The sequence below is a fragment of the Acanthaster planci genome, linkage group LG08, assembly GCF_054643075.1.
Source record: "Acanthaster planci isolate LZ-2023a linkage group LG08, COTS_SCS, whole genome shotgun sequence".
In the NCBI taxonomy this organism is placed as follows: Eukaryota; Metazoa; Echinodermata; class Asteroidea; order Valvatida; family Acanthasteridae; genus Acanthaster; species Acanthaster planci.
Window position 1 is genome coordinate 8,627,144 of NC_141784.1, and position 11,451 is coordinate 8,638,594.

The following is an 11,451-nucleotide window of genomic DNA, read 5'->3' on the forward strand; positions in this document are numbered from 1 at the left end:
CCTACATCATTAAGATTGTAAACAGATGCAAATATGTGAAATGCGAGCGATGCTGGAATCGCCCAACTAGGCATACTGTTTTACTGGTCTGTTTTTCATTTTTCTCATCCTTGTGTGACAGGTGAAGGTGGTGAAATTCTCTTACATGTGGACAATTAACAATTTCAGCTTCTGCCGAGAAGAAATGGGCGAGGTCCTCAAGAGCTCCACTTTCTCTTCTGGAGCCAATGACAAATTGAAATGGTAGGCAAGAAGAACCTGTTATACTGTTCATGAAACCAAACCTTCAAACTGAAGTGTACAGGTTGCTTTTGTTTCTCTACCTGGTGAATTTATTATGAATTCGACATTGATTGTATTACAGTACCGTCAGCTGGCGGTGACATGCGGTGGCCCTTTCATGATCCAAGTACTGTAACATTGACATTACTTAATAAATTTTACATATTCATTTTATGAATGCAAAGTAGACAAATTAAGAGAAGAATAAGGCACGCCCAGACAAATTCTGTGATGAATGATCATTTGTCCTTGTCCATTCCTTGGACATGCAACTCCCTGTATCTTTAAAGATCTTTGCCAATTCTCAGCTCCTCAAAAGAATTTGCTTAAGCCTGTGACTCCTTTCTTTGATTTTACCAGTTCTTTAGACCAGTGTTTTTTTCTCACTATTGTAATTAAATAAATTAATGTTATTGGCACATGTGTCTGAGTAAGGGTGCGAAGTTATGTTTAATTTGAAAAAATGTTTACAGAAATTTTCCTGTATAATTTAAACATTTAGCCAGCACTTTACAGAGGTCACCGCTGCCTACCTCAGTGTTTTGAAGAAATATATAATTCAACAGTGCACATGATACAACCTACAGTATGTAAAAATGTAGATTGATGTTGGGCATTTCAAACAGGCATTTCAACTTGTTTCTTGTTTAAGAATCCACTTTTTTCTCAAAAAGTGTGTGGATGCCAAAAGGGGGGAAAAACAGTATGTAACACGCATCGTTCACAATAAAAATGAATGCCAGATTGCATCAATCAAACATCAAACCTCTAAAAGGGGCAGTTCTGTTTAATTGTTCGGAAAATCTGTAAACGGATTTAGAACGACCCACCCTTATGCCTGAGTATGGTCTATGATCAGTCATGTGATGGCCAGCCATAGGATTGCAAAATGGCGCCTCTCAGTATGGCCAAACTAGTTTTGTTGTCATTGATCTCTCTCAATTTTGAGCGTACACCTCTCCGATCTTTGCATCTGTTGGTCCGATGATCCTTCAAACAGTAAATTGAACAAAATGTGTCCCATGCTTTATAAACCATGCTTGGATGTTGACAATATTGAAGGATATACCTCCAATCTTTCAGGTGTTTGAGGGTTAACCCCAAGGGTTTGGATGAGGAAAGCAAGGATTATTTATCTCTCTACCTCCTCCTGGTGTCTTGCAACAAAGCAGAGGTGCGAGCAAAGTTCAAATTCTCCATCCTGAATGCCAAGAGAGAAGAAACAAAGGCTATGGGTGAGTATTGCCCAAACTGTTCATGAATGGTACAAAGGCATGGAAATTTTTTCTTATGTTGCAGTCAGAGATAGTTAATTGTGTAAATATGTACCGGTCGCATTTATTCATGTAATGAGAGCTTCACATTTAAAGACCCATGTACGTATTTACAGTATACATGAAAATGCATAAAATTGAGAGGAGGGAGTTTGCTGACTACTCTTTCTTGCCGTGCATGGAGGACTTCAGTAGGTGCTGTTGCATGTATCGTCCCACTTTAAAATGCATGCTTTTATCCGATATGAGCTGCCTGTTACTTTTGTCTGTTGTCTTCTTGAAATCAACAGAAAGCCAGCGAGCTTACCGGTTTGTACAGGGCAAAGATTGGGGCTTCAAGAAATTCATCCGGCGGGACTTCTTGATGGATGAGGCCAACGGCCTCCTCCCTGATGATAAACTCACGTTATTTTGTGAAGTGAGTAGATTTTTGAAAATTGTACAAATTGAACAGCCTGTATCAGGCTGTCATAACCTGATGCCCTGATGGTGTTATGGACATTTGTTTGGATGAGAAAAAGAAAGAAATTTGATTTGTAGCATAGTAGACTCTTAATTTAAGAAGGTAATGAAACTAACTCCATCGGGGAGGGGAAAATGAAACTAACTTCATCGGGGAGGGGAAAATGAAACTAACTCCATCTGGGAGGGGAAAATGAAACTAACTTCATCGGGGAGGGGAAAAGGAAACTAACTCCATCGGGGAGAGGAAAATGAAACTAGCTCCATCGGGGAGGGGAAAATGAAACTAACTCCATCGGGGAGGGGAAAATGAAACTAACTCCATCGGGGAGGGGAAAATGAAACTAACTCCATCGGGGAGGGGAAAAGGAAACTAACTCCATCGGGGAGGGGAAAATGAAACTAACTTCATCGGGGAGGGGAAAATGAAACTAACTTCATCGGGGAGGGGAAAATGAAACTAGCTCCATCGGGGAGAGGAAAATGAAACTAACTTCATCGGGAGGGGAAAATAAAACTAACCATTGGGGAGGGGAAAATAAATCTCTCTTTCTCTGAATCGGATGAGTATGATTGTACAAACTTTCTGAAGTTACTATTTATGTAAATTGTACCATTTGGTTTTTGGAAATTACCCTTCCTGTTTCCTGACACTTTCAGGTGCATCCCCAGTATTGTTAAAAAATCTAACATTTTCCTCAACAAAAGAAACCTGGTGCTTTTTTGTCTTAAAACAGCTTTGGTGCCTTCTAGAACCATTTGTTTAGATTGCCAGAGTAACTAACCATCCACTTTATAGAGTACCAAAGCGAGGCATCATTTTGAACCAGGAAGTGTAGTGCAAACAAATGGAGTATGCGTGTGTGTTGGTCCACGCGCTGGTTCTCGCGCCAATGCCTTTTACACACAATTTCGCATGTCACATATTCACTTCAATACATGATACTTGTACGTCCTTTCCAGGTGAGCGTGGTGGCAGAAACAGTCAACATTTCCGGTCAGTCCAGTCAAGCCCAGTTGAAGGTCCCTGAATGCCGCCTTGCTGACGATCTCAGTGCCCTGTGGGAGAGGACATCGTTCAGTGACGTCACGTTATGTGTCACGGGCAAGGAATTCCAAGTACACAAAGCAATACTAGCAGGTACAGTAAAAAGACGTTGTGCTTTGCAAACCGTACAGGCCAGTTCGCACATCATAGCAGGGGCGGTGGAATTTGCCTCCATTGAGATGTGGTAGCTTCTGTGGATTTGCAGTTTGAGTGCCAGCCGTGGTGTCACTTGTTTTTCTTCACATTCGTCGTTGTTCGAAACATGAACTAGCAGTAACACTGCTCAGTAAAACAGAATGCAACAGTGGTTCAGACTCGTCATTTGCTAGACTTTGCAATCAACATCAGTGGCAGAACACGCTGTGGGCATGTTTAGTGCCAAAGGTTTCAACAAAACAAGATCAATCAGGAAAAACACCTCACATCATGCCAGCCTTAGTATGTTAAGGGCTCATGAGTCTCTCTACGGCCATGCTGACAGGCCTGCTTGTGTGTGTGTGTTTAATTATTCTTAATGGCTATGGTGCAATTCATCTTTGTGCATGTATTGTTAGTAATATGGAAATGGCTCGTTATGGATGAGCAGGGCATGAAAATGTGACGCATGGTATCTTGTAGAAAATGGAGTAAGTCACTCCGAAAGTCCTTTTGGTCAAAATTTCAGAATGTATTTAATGAACAAGTTGAGTAATCCAGGTATTTATTCTCAAAACCATATAGTCGTCAATTCTGGGTAAAACTGCAGTCATGTACAGTGTGGTATACAGATAAATTGACTTGTGTCGTTGCACCAAGTATTAAGTAAGTGCCTCTGTCTGTAAGGTTCTGGATGTATTTTTTTCCCCCGCTAGCCCGTTCACCTGTCTTCAATGCCATGTTTGAGCATGAGATGGAGGAGAAGAAACTGGGCCGGGTGGACATCACCGACGTGGAAGCTGAGGTCATGAACGAGATCCTGCGCTTCATCTACACAGGCAAAGCACCCAACCTGGAGAAGATGGCCGATGAGCTCCTGGCAGCTGCCGATAAGGTATAGATGACACTGACCCCTCGCACACGCACTGCTGAAGGAGCGGCGGTGTCGTGTGCTGTAACATCTTTTGCTTTGCCTGAAGCTCCACCAGTCAGTGTTAAACATTCCCTGTTGGGAACCAGAGGGATACACAATGGGCACTGGCCTCAAATGAAGGCTGTGCCGATTGTTTGAATATTTGGTTTTAATGTAAATATCTATTTCAACATTGAATGTTTGAAGGTGAATAGGGAGATGGTCAATTATTTTGTAACAAAATTGCATTCTAAAGGCCTATTTCAAGGCGTTATGAGTAAACCTGAAGGCAGCTGAATGCATTCGTGCCCAGCAGTAAGACCAAAATTTACTTTTCCTTCTCATTTTTGAGCTTTTTGGTAAAAATGTGTATATTTTATTACTGTCCTGTGAGAATTTGGCTCAACCAAATTTTTGATCAAATGGAGGGTTTATTATGCAGGTATTCAATTATTCAAATTGACTCAGCCTTAGTTCATGTCAGACCGTGTTGTCGTCCTGTAAATGTAAATTAAGCTGCATTGAACCAGAGAGTCACAAGTCGGAAAACTATTTCCAAGAAACCGTGGTGAGGACCATTGAACAGCATTCACATTTCTAAGGCCTGTGCTGTCTTTGTAGGAATTTGTTTGTACCCGAGATGTGTTTTAAAGCTTAACCCCTTCTTGGCGCCAAACCACAAATTCTCGGTTTGTGGCCCAGCGTGCTCTGCACGCTTTGAAGTACACGATGACAAGGCTGATTGTTCGGTGGCATGCGGCTCTACTCAAGCTTCCACATTCCCGTTGCCTCTTTTCAAAGTGGGGACTATTGTGAAGCTGGTGATTATGATGCAAAATTGGTCTTTTCATTTCTGGGCTACACTCAAAGACCAATTACCATATACACAAGAGCCAGGGTCTGCCTTCTTTCACCGTGTTCGCTCGAGCGTGGGCCGAGAATAATAGCTGAAAAGCGGGCTGAGGATCTCAATTTTTACGGCGGCTATAGCCGCCTCCTGGTGTGAAGGGGTTAATAAGAGAACAGTCAATTTTGTGTATCACAGCTTTCTCTTGTTCAGCACATCTCTCTTGAAGGAGGCAGCTCTTATTTCTTCGTTTTTGGAACAGGGGCTCGCAGCAAAACATTAAAAATGTCTGAAGAGACATCTAATGGTACACAAGTACCACAACAGTGATATGGCAGGGATCATGTCATGGACATGTCGCTGTTTCTTAGTGAAGACAGAAACTTTTTGGTGTCCTTTCTGAATCTGTTTTATTTTCTGATCCAACGCAGTATGCTCTCGAAAGACTGAAGGTGATGTGTGAAGATGCCTTATGTTCCAACCTGGTTATAGACAACGTAGCTGAAGTCTTAGTCCTAGCAGACCTTCACAGCGCGGACCAACTAAAAGCAGTGGCAATTGACTTCATTAACAGGTGAGTTACTGGAGTGAACACCAGGGCTGTAGTCCGGCCCATCTCAGGTCCATCACAAGTCATCCAGTTGTAAGCCAAGTCACAAGCCGTGTGAATGAACTTGTGATTGTGACTTCGCTTGTGGCAGGACTTTGTCGAAGGACTTGTGACATGACTTATGATGGACATGACACTTGGACTCATTTGCCTAAAAGCATCTTTAGATACCTCAAAAAACACTCGTTCTTTTCCTCTTCTGTCTTCTCAAGCAGCCACGCCCCCGAGGTAATGGAAACGGCGGGCTGGAAGACGATGGTCCACAGCCACCCAAACCTCGTCGCCGACGCCTTCCGTGCCCTTGCCACCTCGCAAAGCCCACCCTTCATGGGACCACCCAGGAAGAGAATCAAGCAGAGCTGAGAGGGCTGTTGGCCAACCCTGCTTTGATCCTCTTTCCAATGGTAGATTTATCCCTAACCTGTTTCAAACGCCCCTGTACATTGTAAACTATGTAATGTATGATACTGTGGTTATAATGATATTATTCCTATAACTGTTATAAATATTAATTTCTAGTTTTCACAATCTCTTTTGTTGTGTTGGTCAGTTAGACATGGATTGTATATATTATTTTATATATATGTCTGAAAATGAAATATGCGCAGAGCTGAAAGTGGGATTTTTGTTTAACTTTTTGCTGGTGGATTAATTGATTGGCTGTATGTTTTATTTCCCTCTCAGAAACCCTCGGAAGGTACATGTAGCAACCAACCTTACGTTACTTTGAAATAATGTCATACGTCACATGGTGCAATTGCATATACATGAACATATTATCCAAAGAAGAATTTTATCTTCAGATTGAAAACTAACTCCACTGGAACGTGACTGTCAATTGCATTTTTTTTGAGTTTTCAACTTTCTCTGAATTTTTTTCTCTGAAAGTTTTCTCTGCCTTATTCAAATTTTGCCCCGGTTCTCAATACCTAACTTCAGTCCTTGAAGAAAATGACTTACACAAAAAATGATCGTGAAAGATTTTTCTGAAATGCTGTTATTTTGAAATATAAACTTCTGATACCGGAGGAAAGAAAATAAAAGAATTAAAATGGTGAAAAAATTCTAGAAAATTAAACTTCTGATAATTGAAAGATTAAGTGTCACATCAATAGCAACAATGATCTCTACGCATGTGATTTAGGAACCTACCTGTTGAAATGGAAAACGAATTATTGTCATATTTAGACAGGTCAATCTCCAGCCAGCAGATAGTTTCAGTGGTTCACTGGACAAACAACATTTTGAGCTCTGCACCTTATTTATAGAACTTACCAAAGTTAAGCTGCAGAACTAGAGTATAGAATATAATTAACTTGGCACAGCATTCTGTACATATTTATTATCTTATTGATATTCCTATTTTTTGGACTCTTGCATCTTTGTGGACTCCTTTTCAATCCATGTTGTTATGTAGTGAGACAAGCCTTCACCAAGTAGTGTGGGTTTTTAGGGTCCCCCGTTTCATTATTGCAATAATTTGTGTGTATTTCTGTTGCTGTTACCAGCTTGTAAGGTGACAATCTTGTGGAAGCATTTGACCTGAGGTACCCTTGTTTTTTTTGGTTTTCTTTTTTCTTTCGGAAGTAAAACTCCAAAATGTGAAGCATGCAGTACTGGCCCATATGGTTTGACAGATCCAAGTTGTCTCATCTGGTTTGTGTCAAAGAACACATGGTGTACCTTCATTTTCTCTGGTACAGCAGTTGTAGCGCACATTGTGTACTGTTAAATGTCTTCTCAGACTCCTTGCAGAACAGTAGGACAAATTGCTCTATGCTATCTTTCACTCGAGCTCCATTGTCGACGAGGCAGTGCGTGTGTGGCTTGCATGTTGGCAGCACAGGGTGGGCATGGCTAATTTTCACCGGAATGGGCGTATCTTGAGAGCAGCTTTCCACATTCGCGCTGGTCTACATGTGCGTCAGCCATTTCTGTCACTCATTAGTCACTGAGAGAGGTCTTTTTCACAAGAGCTTATAGTGATATGTTTATTGTTTGTGTATGCGTGTGGATGTACACAGTCAGACAGTATGTGGTCATCAGAAGACACTGGGTTTTCCGCTTTACAAAAGTATGCCTTCTCTGGTAGCTAATTGAGTGGTTGGGTTTACAACCAAACATCTTGCTTTTACAGGAATGCACTATAGAGGGATCCCAATATGACGCTTTTAGCATTGATCTGCGCACTTCCGCGTTTGAAAATGAGGTCGTGTGTGTCAGCTTCGATCAAAATACGATCAAAATACATAAAGGTATGGTTAAATTCAGACTTTTCAGGCTGCAAATTTTTGTGGAAGAGTCTTTCAGGATGACTAGACACGTAAAATCAAAAGAAAAAATAATGGCAATTTACTGCGAACTAACGTACCTGCGATGGTCGTGTATCTTGTGCAGTGGGCGTGGTTTATACTGAAGTGGTGTCACACTTATGAACCGGATACTGCATGTACTGTGTGGACTTTGCGGGTGCGCGTGACGAAGTTCAACACAGAGAGCTTCGGTTTCGATGCAGATATGCCCAGACGGTGCCAACGTGAAATCCCTCTATTAATTTGGGAGCCAGCGCCTGTGATATCCTTGGCCAGTCATGCATGAACGAGCTCGTGATTACAGTGTGTCTCCCCAGTTTGAGAGTATTGTTGATTTGTCCAGGGAATACCTTCCAGTGTTTTTTGTGCATAGAGCTGATCACAGTTTTTTAATCTGTGCTCTGTCAGGGTGGTTCACCATTACGTACTGTCACCAGCATATGCCGCTGAGCTGTTAAGTATGGTGCAGAAATTTTCAACAGTATTGTATCCTTGCATTATAACACAGTGTAGTCACCATTATACTACCTACATGTGACCTGTCACAACAACATGAGAGTAAAGTCCCATCTCGCTCTTTCCTATTTTGACGGTTCAAAGTCATTTTGAAGTGGAGGTTAGTTTTAAGGATTTGTAATATTTGGAAAGAGTAACCAGTCTTCTGTTTAATTCCTGATATTTCACAAGATCATATATTAAAATATCATTTTCTCAGCAGTTTTGACGATAGCATTATTCTGGCATGGTGTTAAATGGTGAAACTATGTCAGAAACCAAGACGCAAAGCTGCCAGAATAATGCCACCTGTCACCTGATACTTTTACCCAGAGTATTCCATGTATATACCACTGGAAAGCTCTTTTTCTGCAGAATTAAAAAAATACCAATATGTCAATTTTTGAAAATTGCGACTTTCAGCTCATTTTGTGGTGACAGGTCACATATGACCTTGCCACAGCAATGAGGTATAATGCCCTTGGCAGGGTCCTACGGTCGCTACGTTTGGATGTTGTGCTTTGCCTACGCACAGTTCATTGACACCGTGACTGTGGCTGTGACAAACCCAAAATACACGTAGCATGGTCTGAGTTGGAGCTCAAAGAGAGTAAAGCCACAGCATGCAGTAAATGAATTGGTCAAGGAGCAGTGCACAGGTGCTAACAGATTGTCATGATGGACCATTGTGTGTGTGTTACTTGAATTGAACATGAATATCTCCAGGGCTGTTTGTGTAGTTGGAGACTGTATGTTCTGGTACCCCCCAGAAATGCTATTCAGATGGGGTCGTTGCACTTTTAATTGAAGGTGTCAAGTCCTTGCACTTTAGTTTCAGTCATTATGTGTACTGTGGTCAATGATTCCTGTTTTGGGGGATGATGTTTTGATGTAGGATTTTTTTCACTCTGTCAGCAGTTCCTTGTAATTTAAAGTTGTACATTCACTTTGCCTGTAGAAAGAAATTGATAGAAATTGTACTAGCGGCTGTATTTTTATTACAAAACAGGGTTTTTCAAGTCCAACTTCAGTGTTGTACAAAGAGTTTCACGGCTTATTTTGTAGGTGTAAGTGTACATCGGGTGCTATACATTGGAAAAAAAAGCGTTGGGACATTTTACCATGAGTGACAATGTGAGTTGAAAAAAACGATACAGATCTAAAGAAGAAGGGCATTACAGTACAAATTGTTGTGTTTCTGATGTTTGTTTTAACTACATCCACTGATTTTGCAAGAGAGACAAAATTCTTTATGATGAAGGTAAATGTATGTGTTTCTGAAGCAAAAAAAAACGGTGTCAGAAGTTTAAAGGCCAAAACAGTTCTTCAGTGAGACTCACACATAAGCATCGCTATGGCTGCATCCAAATCTGTTGTCTAGAGCTAGGTCTAGGTCTTCACTCCATCGGAAATACACAATGAAACAATAACAATAGACCTAGCAGTAGCTCTGGAAGGTCTCCACTGATTTACATGCAATTACGTGCACCAAATGACCAATCAATTAGGCGTGTTGTGTCACAAAATTACCCGACCCACCTGTTGGATAATTATCCCGCCAGCAGTCTTGTGTGTGCTCTGGGTGACAAATTTTCTAGTAAACTCATTTTACCCGGGGGGGGGGCAAAATCATTGAGCTGTATAGTTCAAAAATATTTGCTAAGCAGAGACAAGTTACCAGCTAAAAGGTCACATGATGGGTACTGCTTATGACCCATTCCCAGCATTTCATCACTTAGCAGATATTTTCTGCTTCCCAGCTCAGTGAGCTTCAGCTATGTGTGTCCAGATTCAAAATGTCAGCAAAACAGATATTCTGAACAACCCGAGGTGGGATCTGGGGGATGGGGGCAATGGGGCTATCCTCCAACAAAGAATTTTTTTTTTGAAAAATTGTGAAATTTCTCTTTCTTTCTACTGTGCAGAAGAACAGCCATAAAATGTTACTTGAAAAAAAAAATTCCCAAATTTGTGGCTCCAATCCCCCCCCCATGAAACAGTTTCCCCTGAAAATTTGGTTTGGATCTGCCCTTGGAACAACTGATTAGATGAGCGTGTGTAGCATTGGAGGTGATGAGTCGTGCTTATCCACAAAGTTTTGCTCAGTGATGGGCACATGTACTTTTATCAGGGTTCCCCGTAAATGTCACAGGCATTGCTAGGCAGACATAGATGAGTGTGTTGCTAGGCGACTGACTTTATGACCTTAGCAGCGCCTTGACAAATAACGGCCTGGAACAAGTGGCTAGAGCACCCTTGTTTGTTGCAGGAAGTGTCACTAAGCATGAATCAGGAGATGAAATTTTGCAATAGAGTGTATTCATGTATCGGCCAACTCAAATTGAAAATGAGGTTAACTTTTCATTTGGGGAACCTTTGAGTAAAAATAAGAGCAAGGAAATAAAAATTCATTACAAATTAATGCCGGTTGACATTTAGAATAATTGAAAGTTTGTGATGCTTCCGTGTGAATGAGGTCTATGAAGAAATGCATCTCCACACACATCCCTCAAAAAAGTAATAGTTTAGACAGTGAACAGTGACTTGATAAAAAAAATTCTGTTCAAATCATGGCGTTTATCTTTTTCATAGTAGAGCAAGTTGACTCTGTTTTAAAGTCGCATATGCATTACCTATGTTTTGAACAACTCTGTCCTTGGGATGCATTACACAAACACATGTCCCCACCCAAATTGCACTGCATGTCTGCTCACAATTAGTTGTGAAACACAGATAAAGCAGCGGTTTATCCAAAGTCATGTGAATCATGTTGAGTTTGGGGTGCGTTGTTTGTGTGTGGCTTTGGTTGAATTTGGATTGATTTTCGTACATCTTTGGGCACTCTGTCTAGTTTTCAAAGTTCAGCATTTCACATCAGGTTGAGATTGTCAAGGTACTCCCTTTTTTTCTGTCACAGGCACAAGATAAGAAAGTAGCTTGCCACTAAGCCAGCAAAACCACTTCCGTCAGTTGTGGACAAAAGAAGGTCACAGCCTGTGATTTTTTTTATGAAGATTATATTTTGGACATGATGCAGGAGAAATTACAAGTAGGAGCAAAGCCTTGGTCACTC

General features: G+C 41.1%; 1 protein-coding gene across 3 annotated transcripts in view; it reads left to right on the top strand.

The window, feature by feature from the left end:
- The window catches only part of LOC110987282 (speckle-type POZ protein-like), a 37,454-nt gene extending 26,654 nt beyond the window's left edge, over nucleotides 1-10,800 (top strand). For 2 of the 3 annotated variants that reach the window (XM_022249875.2, XM_022249876.2), the window contains exons 3-9: nucleotides 122-243; nucleotides 1,366-1,517; nucleotides 1,847-1,974; nucleotides 2,982-3,159; nucleotides 3,918-4,096; nucleotides 5,393-5,535; nucleotides 5,784-10,800. In XM_022249875.2, coding sequence (XP_022105567.1) covers nucleotides 122-243; nucleotides 1,366-1,517; nucleotides 1,847-1,974; nucleotides 2,982-3,159; nucleotides 3,918-4,096; nucleotides 5,393-5,535; nucleotides 5,784-5,934 — 1,053 coding nt within the window. In that variant the 3' untranslated portion in view covers nucleotides 5,935-10,800. The remainder of the gene's footprint in view (nucleotides 1-121; nucleotides 244-1,365; nucleotides 1,518-1,846; nucleotides 1,975-2,981; nucleotides 3,160-3,917; nucleotides 4,097-5,392; nucleotides 5,536-5,783) is intronic. The other variant, XM_022249877.2, reaches the window with a different exon arrangement.
- Nucleotides 10,801-11,451: the final 651 nt, after the last annotated feature.